The sequence below is a fragment of the Dromiciops gliroides genome, chromosome 4 (genome assembly GCF_019393635.1).
Source record: "Dromiciops gliroides isolate mDroGli1 chromosome 4, mDroGli1.pri, whole genome shotgun sequence".
Classification (NCBI taxonomy): Eukaryota; Metazoa; Chordata; class Mammalia; order Microbiotheria; family Microbiotheriidae; genus Dromiciops; species Dromiciops gliroides.
In genome coordinates this window covers 231,585,266-231,599,980 of record NC_057864.1, presented here as the reverse complement: position 1 = coordinate 231,599,980, position 14,715 = coordinate 231,585,266, and the positions used below count along the sequence as shown (strand labels likewise).

Below are 14,715 nucleotides of genomic sequence, written 5' to 3'. Positions count from 1 at the left end.
TCAATGCCCATAGAATGAAAAAAAAACTCAAAAATGGAGTTAAAGCCTCCTAATAGAAGAGAGGCTCTTAGGATTCTCACTTCTGGTAAAGTTGTTAAAAAATTAAAAAGTGATACAAACAAGCATTTTTTAAAGGAGGGAAGTGGTTCAGAGTGAGTCATTTCTACTCAAGCATCAAACCAGAACTAGGTTAAAATTAAGCAGGCTTCAATAATAATGGAAGATTAATGGGAAAGGTATCAAATTATGTCTATAGCATAATGGCATAACCTAGTTAAATGGAATTTCTATGTATTACATATCTTATGTGCTTATTAATTTTTATATGTTTAATAATTTTTATAAAAATTACTAAATTCTTTATGGTCAAAGAGGATCAGCTAAGAGACAGAAAACTTGAGTTCTTGTCCTAGATTAGCCACCAACTAGCCCTCTGACTTTAGGCAAATCACAATCTTTCTGAACCTATTTCCTGAACTACAAAACAAAATCTCACAAGGGTGCTATATTTTGTAAAGTGGAAAGTACTTTTATTAATATACAATGGTGATGATTACTATGAACTATGCCTAAGGAAAATCTTATTGTCCAATAATTAATTAGAAAACAATACCTATTAAGTGTCAGGCACCATGCTAGGTTCTGGGCATACACAGACAAAAAGAAAATACTCCTAACCCTTAAGAACCTTCCATTTGGTCAAACATGTACTCATACAGATAATACAAAGTAAGTTTGGGGGTCAGGTGGGGGGGATGGTGATTATTGTGAACTGGAAGACTTTGAAAGCCCTTTGAAGCAATAAATATTGATGGAAACGAGATATATCAAGGGCGGAATATGTATGAACAGAGAGTATATATATTCTTGGCACTGGGAAAAGCTTGTGCAAAAGCAAAGAGATCGGGGCAGCTAGGTGGCACAGTGGATTAGGCACCGGCCCTGGAGTCAGGAGTACCTGAGTTCAAATCCGGCCTCAGACACTTAACACTTACTAGCTGTGTGACCCTGGGCAAGTCCCTTAACCCCAACTGCCTCACTAAAAAAAAAAAAAAAAAAAAAAAAAAAAAAAGCAGCAAAGAGATGGACAATGGAATATCACGTACAGAGAAAAGCAGTAGTCCAACTCAACGGCATAAGAGAAAGTAAAGTGGGGAGAAAGTAATCCTGGGAAATTAGCCTGAGTGTGAAGGGCTCTAAAAGCCAAACAGATGAATTTATATCTTATCCTAGAGGCCACAGGAAGCCACTGAAGCTTCTGGAGTAGGGAAATGACATGGTCAAAGCCTTTAGGATATCACTTAGGTAACTATGAAGAAGATAGATTAGAGGCAGGAAGATCAATTAGGAAGCTATTGTAAATAGTCTAAGAAAGAGGTAATAAAGACCTGAAAGAGGGGGTGGCCATGTGAGTGAAGAAAAGGGTATAGATACAAGAGATTTAAATAAAAAGAATTTAATATGAAGAGTGAGTGACATATCAATAAGCATTTATTAAGTGTTTATAATATGCTAGGCACTATGCAAGGTGCTGGGAACATAAAGACAAAACTGAAAAGATCCCTGCCCTTAAGGAGCTCACATTCTATTAAAATGATTCTTAGGTTGCAAACCTGGGCAAGTAAAAAGATAGTGGTGGTCTTGCCAGAAATGGGGAAGTTGGGAAGATAGGTGAGTTGTAAGAGGAAAAATGAAGTTTTATTTGAATTTGCTTTTTTTTTTTTTCTGGGCAGGGCAATGAGGGTTAAGTGACTTGCCCAGGGTCACACAGCTAGTTAAGTGTCAAGTGTCTGAGGCTGGATTGAACTCAGGTCCTCCTAAATCCAAGGCCACTGCACCACCTAGCTGTCCCAGTTTTATTTGAATTTGAAGTGCCTGCCAGTCATCCAGTTTAAACTACTACTAATATATGATGCAGAGCTGGAGCTGAGGGGAAAGACTAGGGAAGGATATATAGATCTGATAGTCATTTGCATAGAGATGATAAACTGAACCATGGGAGCTGATGAGATCACAGAGAAAGAGAATGTACAGAAGAAGAGAACAGGGCCCAGGACAGGGTCTTGGGGTATATTCAAAGTTTTGGCATAGATGCTGATCCAGCAAAGACTAGAAAAGAAAAACCAAGAGAGAGTCATCATAAACTCAAAGATAAGAAGGGACCTTGGAAGCCTTCTATCTACATCCTTAATTTATAGTTGAGGAAACTAAGGCCTGAGTATGCAGGAGGAGAGGTCAACAGTGTCAACCACTAAAGGGAAAACAAGAAGACTGAGAACTAAGAAAAGGTCACTGGATAGAAATACTGGTGATTTTTGTGGATTTCTTTTTCATGTTACTCCCTTATTGAAATTACTATTTCAATGAATTTCTTTGCTGATTCTCTGGGGTTTCCTAAGTAAGCCATCATGTCATCAACAAATATAGTTTTTGGGGGCGGCTAGGTGGCGCAGTGGATAGAGCACCGGTCCTGGAATCAGGAGTACCTGAGTTCAAATCCGGCCTCGGACACTTAACACTTACTAGCTGTGTGACCCTGGGCAAGTCACTTAACCCCAATTGCCTCACTAAAAAAAAACAAAAACAAAAAAAACCCAAATATAGTTTTGTCTCCTTTAATTTTTTTCTCATCTTCTTAGTATGGCTAGCATTTTTAGAACTATGTCAAATACAGTGGGAAAAGGGTGCATTCTTGCTTTATTCCTGAATTTATTAGGAAATATTCTAGTGTGTTCCCACTGCAAATAATGTTAGCTTTTGGTTTTAGATATGTATTTTATCATATTAAAAATGGCCCTTCTGGGGAAGCTAGGTGGTGCAGTGGATAGAGTACTGGCCCTGGACTCAGGAGGACCTGAGTTCAAATCCGACCTCAGACACTTAACACTTACTAGCTGTGTGACCCTGGGCAAGTCACTTAACCCCAATTGACTCACCCCCCCCCCCCAATGGCCCTTCTGTACCTATATTTTGTAAGGTTTTTTTAAAAAACAAATGAATGTTATAGTCTAATTTCATTCTACATTTTGGAGTATTCTTTTTTATTTTCATTTTTATTATTAGAAACTTGACAGACATCAATAAACATGAACATGTTTTATTTTTAATATGTTAAATGTGTTCATTAATACAAATATACTGTCTTCCTAATTTTAAACCACATTTGTATCCTAAAGATTCAGTTTGTTATTGTTCATTTAGTTGTGTCCTCATTTGTTTTTTTTTGACAAAGAGAGGTCTGCCATTTTCTTCTTCAGATCATTTTACAGATGAGGTAACTGAGGCAAACAGGGTTAAATGACTTGCCCAGGGTCAGACTGCCAGTAAGTGTCTGAGGGTCAGAATGAATTCAGGAAGACTCATCTTCCTGACTCCAGGTCTGGCACTCTATCCACTGTGCCATCTAGTTGCCCAGGCTGCAGATAAATACAACTTAATTTTAGCAAATAAGTTTTAATATCTTATTAGAGTCAGTTAGAATTTTATTTCAAATTTTAAATTGATATTCTAAATGATATTAATCTATGTATGCTTTCTTTGCTTTATCCTATCCTTGGTTTAGGTATCAGGAATATATCTTTCTCATAAAAGAATCAAAGATTAAGAAATGGAAGGTAACTTTGAGACAACTAGTCTCAACAACCCCTTATTTTTAGTTAAAGAAACTGAAGAATAAAGTTATTAATTATTCTTTTAAACATTTGATATGTAAAGAATTAATTGTTATTTGAGGTTTTTTATGCCTCGGCACACACTGGCCTGGGCTCCGCAAACCGCATGGTGCTCCACCCACTGGTTGTAGCCGTTGCCATGGTGCTGGTACCTCACATCATCACCACTCGCCGACGCCTACATGGGCCTGGCAAAATTATAATGAGGGCTTTCCAATCATTGAGGTTGATCTACAACATACACTTTAGTACTTACATAGATATAATTATAAAATACTTCTCAAGGAAATAATGAACAATTTAAATAACTGAGGGATATCAAGTGCTCATGACTGAGTCTTGCCAATGTAATACAAAGAATGATGAACCTATTTGGATTTATGGATTTAATGTTATACTATTCAAGCTACCATGGGGATACTTTATAAAGCTAGACATAACTATCACAAAAATTTATTCAGAGGAACCAAAATCTAAACTTTATGAGAAATAGTGAAAAAAAGTGGTAATCAGAGTGAAATCAGCATTTTCAGACCTCATACTATAAAGCAATATTTGGTACTGGCTTAAAACAGAAAAGATCAATGAGAATAGGCTAGATAGAGAAGAATTAGAAACAACTGTATTTAATAACATAGTTCAATAAACTATTTGGGAAAGAATTCCCTATGGGAATTTCAAAACACAGTTTGAAAGAAATTAGGTTTAAAGAAAAGGCCAGGGGCAGCTAGGTGGTGCAGTGGATAAAGCACTGGCGCTGGATTCAGGAGGACCTGAGTTCAAATCCGACATCAGACACTTGACACTAGCTGTGTGACCCTGGGCAAGTCACTTAACCCTCACTGCCCTGCAAAAAAAAAAAAAAGGCCAACTAGATTTAATAATTAAGAAATCTTTCGAGAGGGCAATTTCTGCTAAGCGATGAGACTAGAATCCCAGTTGCAAGAAGTTGAAAAGTGTTGAGATCAAAGCACTACTATCTACAGGTTAGGGATAGTCAGTTGAAAGGTGAAATAGTGGTGCCTCAGAGGTTATGCCAAGATACAGGCATGAGCAATCTTGCAAGTCTATTTAAGAGATGTCAGGATTTACAAGCTCTCTGCTAGGTAAGACAGAGAAGCCCTTGTAGGACTGGGTACCCCACAAAAGGACCAAGAGCATAGGGCTTGCATAGCACTGTATACCTGGGTCTGTAATGCCACCAAGGGAAAATAAATATATAATTTGTTAATGTACCAGAATTTATAAAGTAACAAAAAATCTTGAATATTTGTGTTGCAGTCCTTAGATTTTAAATGGAAAGAAATTGTGTAATGGCATCTGCAATCAGTGTTTCTTTTATAACATATTTCACTAAGTGAACATACTCTTGTGTGCAAGTGCAATATGCTTTGAACACATGACTCTTCATCCCTCAAAGTTCATGGGATTGTTATATAAGCATACAGTGCACATCCTTTAAACAATTCATTATAACTCTCCTCGTTGAAATCATTTGACTCCCTCAAACACTACCAGTTAATGACATCCTGCCCCCACTCCTGGCACTTTCAGAATCTTACAAGTCCCTCTTTGTTGCTGAGGAGAATCCCTATATTCTCTCCCTGTCACCACTGCTGCTTATAAAGCACACCTTTTTTTATCTCTGCATAACCTTTTAGTATTTCCAGCCTGTTTTTCCCTAGCAAAATGAAGTACTATAACTACCTCCAGACGCTATCCAACCTACTCCTTGCCAGGAATCAGAATACCACAAGCAGCTTCCTTGGTCACTTCCAGTCTTCCAGTACTGAAGTTAATATTCTATCCTTCTGTAATTGTCTGCTATGTGAACATCTTGTTTTTTCAACTAGATTAAAATTCCTTGAAAGCACAAAACATATCTTATACTTTTTTTTTTTAAATCCCCCACAGTTCTGGGCATACATTAGGCCTCAAGTACCTGTTCACCCATTCCAAACTAACCACCTTGGCAAAACAATCCACCCTTCCCTCTCCTCAGATGAATCCCTTCTCACCAATCTTTTGGAGAGGGTGTGGCTCCAGAGATTCACATTTCAACTGGGTTTCCAAGACTTGAACCTGAATGCTCGGTGACTTCCTCAATGTCACTGGAGCTGGAAACAGGGGTGTCACTCCTTCCCAGAGTAATGCTTGTTCTTCTGTGTGGGCTGAGACCTGGAAACAATTAGGTGAGATTGAGCTTATAATCAATTAATCAATCAATCAACAAGTATCATTAAGTGTTTACTATGTGTGAGGCACTACTACAAGCAATGAGGATACAATGATAAAAGTAATGGAGACAAAACACACACCCATACATACAAACACATATGGATGTCTACTTTTTACATACAGAATCCATACAAAATAAATACATCTTGTATTTACAAACATGGTTTTGTGATGGGATGCCCTAGTAGCTAGGGGGTCCAAGAAAAGCTTCTTGAAGAAGGTGGCAAAACCATTTGAGAAACTAGTTAAAACCTTAAAGAGATCTCAGGGACAAAAGACACTAGAAAAAGGAAACAGTTGCTTTCAGTCAACAAGCTATCAGGGAACAAAAGAAAAAGATGAACAGTTTTCCCCTAGTTTTAAAATGTTTTAAATTCAGCAACTCTGTACCAAATTCTGTGCCCATAAACCCTTGCTACAGTCTAAAAGTCTGTACCCCTAGTCATTCTCCCTACCTGCTGTCCTGGTTCATCCAATTCTCTCTCCAAATCTTCCAGTAGCATCACTACCTCCTCACCACTTTCTGGATGTCGTTCCTGCAACCAGATCTGGAGCTCCTCTGGCAGGATACTCAGGAATTGCTCTAGCACCAGCAATTCCAAGATCTCCTCCTTAGTGTGCATCTCTGGCCTCAGCCACTCACAACAGAGTGTTCGAAGTCGGCTCAGAGCCTCTCGGGGCCCAGGTGTCTCCTGGTAACACAGTTGTCTGAAGCGTTGCCGCCAGATCTCCTGGCTGGGGTGACTGTTACTTTGCTGACTAGATTCCTGCTCCCAGGTAGGATCATCTTCCACCTTGATTATTATAGGCCCATCCTGATCCTGTAGAGCCTGGGAGAAAGGATGGCAGTCTCTTTGGATTCTGCAGTCATCATACAGGCTCACAGGATGGTCTCCCTCCAGACAGGATCTGTGCTGCTACTACCAAATCCCAATTGTCCTTTAGGTACCTAGAGATTCCTGATGAGCTTCTCTTTATGATATTCTTTAAGAAAAAGAAATTGTTATTACTGAAGAGTAGCTGACATTTATATAGTGTATGCCTGCACACACCCCTAATCCTCCCACACACAAATGCACGACTTTACTTGAGCCTCAAAACAATTCTGTGAGGCTACACTGACTTATATTCTCTTTGAAGTTGCCACAAGTTCAATTAATTCAAAATGTATTAAATGCCTCCTATGTGCAAAGTACTCTGCTAGTTGCTGGGATATAAAGACAAATGAAAAAAAGTCTCTACTGTGAAGGAGCTTGTGTTCTACTGAGAGATACAGCCTATCAGCAGAATACAAGATATGGAGGAAGAACAAATCATTACCAAAGAGGAGGGCCATGGAAGGCTTTATGAAGGAGGGAGCCCTTGAGCTGAACCTTAAAAGAATCAAAAGATTCTAAGATGTACAGGTGAAGAGAGTGTACAACTCAGGCATGGGGGCACCCTGTAAGAGGTACAGAAACAAAGATGGAATACCAACTTCAGTGAAGAACAAGGATCCTGGTTTGGCTAGAAGATAGATTGTGTAAAGTAGATGAAGTGAGCGAAATATGTTTAGAAAGGTAGGCTGGAAGGAATATTTTATCTTAGAAGAAACAGGGATGTGCTGGAAATCTTTGAGTAGAGGAATGGCTTTGGTCAGCACTGCATTTTATTTAAGATTACTTTGGAACAGAGAGGGCTAAGACCAGAAGGAACAAGTGGAAGGAATAACCTTCCAATAAGGAAGCAATTGCAATAGTCCAAGTGGAGATACAGAAAGAAGAGTGGCATAAATTCATACCTGATTAGACTTTGTAAGGGAAAGAAGGTGAAGGGAAGAGAAAAGGCAAGGAGGACTCAGAGGTAACAAGTCATGATGACTATGAGAATGGTGGTGCCCTTACCATCAATAGGGAAGTTCTGAGGAACACCTGGTCTAAAAGTGTTGTGTGAAAAACTTTTATGGCTGATATTAAAGAGACAGAACATTTATTGGGGTTTCACAAACTTTCCTTAACCTAACTGGAGATATCCAAAAGTTAAAAAAAATCAAAGTAGGGTTAAGAAAGACTGCTGAAGGCAGCTAGATGGCACAGTGACAGAGCACCGGCCCTGGAGTCAGGAGTACCTGAGTTCAAATCCGGCCTCAGATACTTAACGCTTACTAGCTGTGTGACCCTGGGCAAGTCACTTAACCCCAATTGCCTCACTAAAAAAAAAAAAGAAAAAAAGAAAGAAAGACTGCTAAAATACCCTGTGCTAGTACATGGTAGTTCACTGAAATCATGACATTTTGATAGAATCAAGACATTTGCTTTACTAAAATACAAACTGAAGAACACTACAATCAGAATTAAAATTACTAAAAACCCAAAGAGTAATGAAAAGTCACACAGCGGATGTCATGGACACAGAGCAACATGTTACCAGTGACAATTTTAATGACAAGTAGGATAAATGACATTTTAGAAGATATTTACCCAGCAAAAGGAGTACAGTTCTAACAATGCATGCATTAAGATGCAAGGGAAAAAATACTTCCAGCATTTGGAAGATCCTCTATAAAGGACATAAGGGAAAAAAGGGTAAGGATTATTCAGGATAAGGTATGGAGGGACTGCCATATTCACTGATAGAGGATATTCCCACAATGATGAATCTATCAAGGTATCTTTGGAGAATGGTGACAATGCTTAAGTCATGTAGAAAGCAGTCCAGGATCACATAGCTAAAAGGGTCCTTAGAGATCAACTAGTCCAACCTCTTATTTTACAGATGAGGAAAATCAGATGACAGCAGGTAAATGACTAGTTCAAATCTGGTAAGTGTTGGGAAGATAGAAAGAAGCCAGGATTCAACAACAGCCAGAAGTTCAGAATGTCAGCACTGGGCGACATCTCAGAGGAAGCACTATAGTGAACTCAAAATAATAATTCCCAGATCTATATATTCAGTGCTACTCTCTCTTGAGCTACAGTTCCACATCACCAACTGCATATTGTCATCTTGAACTGGAAGTCTTGCAGGCATCTCAAACTTACTACTGTCCAAAATAGAATTCATCCTCTTTACTGAAAAAACCTTCCCCTTTCCCAACTTCCCTATTACCCTATTTACCTATCTCCATAGCCTTCCAGTCATCCAAGTTTATAATCTCAGTGTCTTCCTCAATTTCTTGCTCTCATTCACCCTCATGTCTCCCATTCCATGCCAAATCTTGTGCTTTTCACCTTTTCAACAGCTCTTCTTTCCTTCCACTTCTCACCACTCACTGGCTCTTTCCACCTCTTGACTAGACTACTGCAATAGCCTTCTAAACTGTCTCCCTGCTTTAAGTCTTTCCCCACTCAGTTATCAAGCTGAATTTTCTAAAGGAAGGTCTTACCATATATGATGCCCAAATCCTCCATGATTCCAGTGGCTCCTATCTCTAGGATAAAATAGAAATTCTTATTGGGTATTTCAAACTTTCATAACCTGCCTTTTCCTAGCTTTAGCTCTCTCTATGCCCCTATGGATCCAGCTACACTGGCCTACTTGCTTTTCCTCTTCTGTTATGACACTCCATTTCCCTTCTCCATGCCCTGGCTGTCCCATACTTGGAATGCTCTCCCTCTTCATTTCCACTTTCTATCTTTCCCTGGCTTCAAGACTCTGGTCAAATCTCACTTTCCAAGGATGCCTTTCCAGTCTCCCCAGCTGCTAGTGCCTTCTCCTCTGAGATTACATTCCATCTACAGTGCAAGTATCTTGAATGCATCCCTGTTCAAATGTAAGCTCCTTGAGGGTGGGTCCTTTTTTTGTATTCCCACAGCTTGGCTCCTGCTTGGCACATAAGTATCTAATAAATAATTGCAGCCTGACCTCACTTCTCAATGGTCTCCCTGCCTTTTACCTTTCCCCACTCAACCACCAAGATGAATTTTCTAAAGGAAGGTTTACATAATACCCTCCCCAAAACTCCCATGAATTCCAGTGGCTCCCTATTACCGAACTCTAAGAATGTGTGGGGTGGTAAAAAAAAAAAAAAAAGACAGGGGCCTAGTGACAAATAGAGGCAAGTGGCTTAGTCGGCTATTTAGCAATGTGGGACCTCGGCTACGTCACTTTCCTAACTCTGGACCTCAGTTTCCTCATTTGTAAAACAACCCTTCCCTGAACCAGGCCTGTGATGTTTCCAAAGCTCAGAAGTATTCAGGAGCCCAAGCCCGGGCCCAGGACCAGTACCTGTTAGCAGGAGGAGAGGGGTGTGTATGTGTGGGGGAAGGTGTCACACAACCCTTCTTCTTCCCCCATTACCTTCTACCCCCGACCCAGCCTCGTTCTCTGCTCTCGCGGGAATGTAAGAAAAGGAGTACGGCCTCTTCCTCACACCTGCCCCAGGCCAGTTTGGGGAACCGCTGGAGCTCATACACCTGCCCCCCCCCAACCCCTCTTTCCCAGAACCCTAACCACTCACCAGCCTCGAACCAACCTCTCCAGAATCCTAGAGGAACGGAACAAAGCCGAGATCATAAAGCCGGAAGTTTGGGACGAGAGATTCCCTCCCCAGGGAGCGAGGCAGGCAGGCTTGCCCCTCTCTAGGATGGCTGGAGGACTCCACACCTCTATGGTACCCTCCCTTTGGCTAGCTGGGAAGCCAGGGGGAAACCTGGAGTACTTCACCATTAGATTTGTTGAAAAACTTTGTGGCCAAGGTGTATTTCCTAGTTCTGTGGGCTCGTATTTGTATTCTGGAAACAGAATATGGAGGACCTTGAATGCCAGGATAAGGATGTTTGCATTCAAGTGCACAGATAAGGGCAGCTAGGTGGTGCAGGGATAAAGCACCGGCCTTGGAGTCAGGAGAGACCTGAGTTCAAAGTCAGCCTTAGACACTTGACATTAGCGGTGTGGATTCTGGCAAGTCACTTAACCCTAATTAAAGAAAATGAACATCAAGTGCACAGATAAGTGAGGATTAGCATTTTAAAGGAATATTGCCTTCCTTTGAGAATGACATGAACAAAGAGAAGATAGATTGAGGCTTAGAGTAGTTTAGAGAAGTGGAAAAAGAAAGCTGAAGTTTACGTCATGTGTAGGTGAGACTCATAAAAATTTTGTATACATGGGAAAGAATGTATGGGAATATAGTTTGGTAGTTGATGTTCTCTTGGTTGCTTTATTTTTTAATGTTAATAAGGCCTGTGATTTCCCCAACTGATAAAATGGTCAAAGAATACATTACTTCTATTTATCAGTTCTTTCTCTGGAGACAGCATCTTTCTTCATATGTCCTTTATATTTAATTTGTTTATTTATTTATTTATTTTGCTAGGCAATGGGGGTTAAGCCACTGCCCAGGGTCACACAGCTAGTAAGTGTCAAGTGTCTGAGGCTGCATTTGAACTCAGGTACTCCCGAATCCAGGGCTGGTGTTTCATCCACTGCGCCACCTAGCTGCCCCAAATTTGTATATTTATAATAGAAAAAATAACTTATTTACTCAAAGTTGTTCTTAAAACAATATTGCTCACTTAACACTAGCTGTGTGACCCTAGGCAAGTCACTTAACCCCAAGTGCCTCACCAAAAGAAAAAAAATTAAAATAATAAAATAAAATAAAAAAGGGGCAGCTAGGTGGCACAGTAGATAGAGTGCCAGCCTGGATTCAGGAGGACCTGAGTTCAAATTTAGTCTCAGACCCCCTTGACACTTACTAGCTGTGTGACCCTGGGCAAGTCACTTGATCCTCATTGCCACACAAAAAACCAAAACAAAATTAAAAAAAAAACCTTTCCCCCAATTTTGGCTATATTTGTTTTATTATATAAAACCTTTTAAATTAATCAAAATTTTACACCTAATTTTTGCTATCTCATTTATCACAAATTGTTCATCTGTCTATAAATAAAGTTCCATGTTCTTCTAATTTTCTTTGTAAATCTCTCTTTGTATCTATTTTGACCTTATCTTGGTAAAATAGAGTGAGATATTGATTCATGTCCAGTTTCTGCCCAACTGTTTTCCAGTTTTCCCAAGAATTTTTACCAAATAATGGATTCTTATCCCAAAGTAATAAGTCTTGACACTTGTCAAATACAGTTTAAGATGCAGTACTGCTTTAATTTCCTTCCTTTATACTTTCCCCCCATTATTTCCTTTGATATTCTTAACTTGTTTTTCCAGATTAACTTTATATTTTTTCTTATTCAGTAAAATAATTTAAAAATCTAATTGGGATGGCATTGAATATATGAATTAGTTTGTGTAAAATTGTTTTTATTATATTGCCCTGCCTACCCACAAACAATTAATATCTCTCCAGTTATTTAAATCTGATTTTACTTGTATAAAAGGGTTTATTTTATAATTTTGTTTATACAGTTCCTGGGTTTCTTTTGGCAGGTATAGTTCCAGGTATTTTATACTGTCTAGAGGTTTTTGTTTGTTTGTGAGGCAATTGGGGTTAAGTGACTTGCCCAGGGTTACACAGCTAGTAAGTGTCAAATGTGGGGCTGGATTTGAACTCAGGTCCTCCTGAATCCAGGGCCAGTGCTCTATCCACTGCGCCACATAGCTGTCCCTATTGCTAGGATTTTCAATACAATATTGAATAATATTGGTGACAGTGAGCTTTCTTTATTCCCACCTCATCTTACCGGGAAGGCCTCTAGTTATCCCTATTACAAATAATGCTTGCTGATGGGTAAATAGGTAAGTAAATGCTTTTTATCAATTTAAGGAAAAACCCATTTATACTAATATTTTCAAGTGTTCTTAATAAAAATGAGTGTTGAATTTTATCAAAAACTTTATCTATATCATCATATGGGTTTTAAAATTTTTATTATTGATGTAATCAATTATGTTAATAGTTTTCCTTGTTAGAACATCCCTGTGTTTCTGGTATAAATCCAACTTGATCATAACGTATAATCTTTGTGATATGTTGTTGTAATCTTTTAGTTACTATTTTATTTAAGATTTTTGCATCCATATTCATTAGTGAAATTGGTTTATATTTTTTTCTGTTTTTACTCTTCCTGGTTTAGGTATCAGTATCATATTTGTTTTATAAAAGGAGATTGAGATACCTTTTTCATCTATTATTCCAAATAATTTATTTAAAATTGGAATTAGCAAATCTTTAAAAATTTGATAGAATTCCCTTAAAACCATCTGGCCCTAGTGCTTTTCTCTTATGAAGCTCATTTATAGCCTGTTCAATTTCTTCTTCTAAAACAGGTCTACTGGTAGGACCTGCATGAACTGATGCAAAGTGAAATATACTGTATACAAAATAACAGCAATATGGTGAGATGATCTGCTGTGAATGACTTGGTTATTTTCAGCAATGCAATGATCCAAGACAACTCTGAAGATCTTATGAAAATGCAATCCATCTACAGAGAGAACTGATGGTATCTGAATACAGACTGAAGCATATTTTTTTTGTTCCTTTATCTGAAGTTTTGTTTATGTCTGTTTTCTTTCACAACCTGGCTAATGTGGAAATGTTTTGCATGACTGCTCATGTATAGCTTATATTGAATTGCTTGAGTTCTTGAGGGTGGGGTGAGGAGGAAGAGAATTTGGAACACAAAGTTTTGTTTTTTTAATTGATGTAAAAATTTGTATTTTACATGTAATTTGGGAAAATAAAAATTCTAAATATAAAAATATATAAAATGGGCCTATTTAGATATTCTATTTCCTCATCTACTAATGTAGGCAATCTATATTTTATAAATATTCTTCCCATCTTTCACTTAAATTTTTAAATTTATTGGCATATAATTGGACAAAATAACTTCTTATAATTGCTTTAATTTCATCTTTGTTGGTGATATATTCACCCTTTTCATTCTTTAAAAAATTTTTTTTGGGGGGTGAGGCAATTGGGGTTAAGTGACTTGCCAAGGTCACACAGCTAGTAAGTGTCAAGTATCTGAGGCCAGATTTGAACTCAGGTCCTCCTGACTCCAGGACAGGTGCTCTATCCACTGCACCATCTAGCTGCCCCCACCCTTTTCATTCTTTTTTTTTTTTTTTTTGAGGCAACTGGGGTTAGTTAAGTGACTTGCCCAGGGTCACACAGCTAGTAAATGTTGTGTCTGAGCCGGATTTGAACACAGGCCCTCCTGAATCTAGGGCCAGTGCTCTATCCACTGTGCACCTAGCTGCTCCCCTTTTATTCTTTCTTTCTTTTTTTTTGCAGGCAATGGGGGTTAAGTGACTTGCCCAGGGTCACACAGCTTGTGTCAAGTGTCTGAGGCCAGATTTGAACTCAGGTTACTCCTGAATCCAGGGCCGGTGCTTTAACCACTGTGCCATCTAGCTGCCCCCCCCCCCCCGCCTCCTTTTCATTCTTAATACTAATGATTTGGTCTTCTCTTTTATTTTTTTTAATTTTTTTGGGGGGCAATGAGGGTTAAGTGACTTGCCAGGGTCACACAGCTAGTTAAGTGTCAAGTGTCTGAGGCTGGATTTGAACTCAGGTCCTCCTGAATCCAAGGCCAGTGCTTTATCCACTGCGCCACCTAGCTGCCCTGGTCTTCTCTTTTTAAAAAAATGTATTATCTATTTTATAGTTTATCTGTTTTTTTTCATAAAACCAACCCTAGTTTTATTAATTCAATGTTTTTTTTTACTGTCAGTTTTATTTTTAATATTTAGGATTCCAATTTAGTGTTTCATTGGGGATTTTTAATTTGCTCTTTCTAGTTTTTTTAATTGCATTCATTAGTCTGCTCTTTAACTGATGTAAGTATTTTGGGGCAGCTAGGTGGCGCAGTAGATAAAGCACTGGTCTTGAAGTTGGGAGGACCTGAGTTCAATCTCACCT

General features: G+C 38.8%; 1 protein-coding gene across 1 annotated transcript in view; it reads right to left on the bottom strand.

Annotated features, from left to right (window-relative positions):
• Window positions 1-9,319, bottom strand: part of ZSCAN21 (zinc finger and SCAN domain containing 21) — a 40,701-nt gene extending 31,382 nt beyond the window's left edge. Inside the window, 3 exon segments of the mRNA XM_044001483.1 lie at window positions 5,690-5,849; window positions 6,365-6,739; window positions 9,274-9,319. Coding sequence (XP_043857418.1) covers window positions 5,690-5,849; window positions 6,365-6,739; window positions 9,274-9,276 — 538 coding nt within the window. The 5' untranslated portion in view covers window positions 9,277-9,319.
• Between the last annotated feature and the right edge of the window lie 5,396 nt (window positions 9,320-14,715).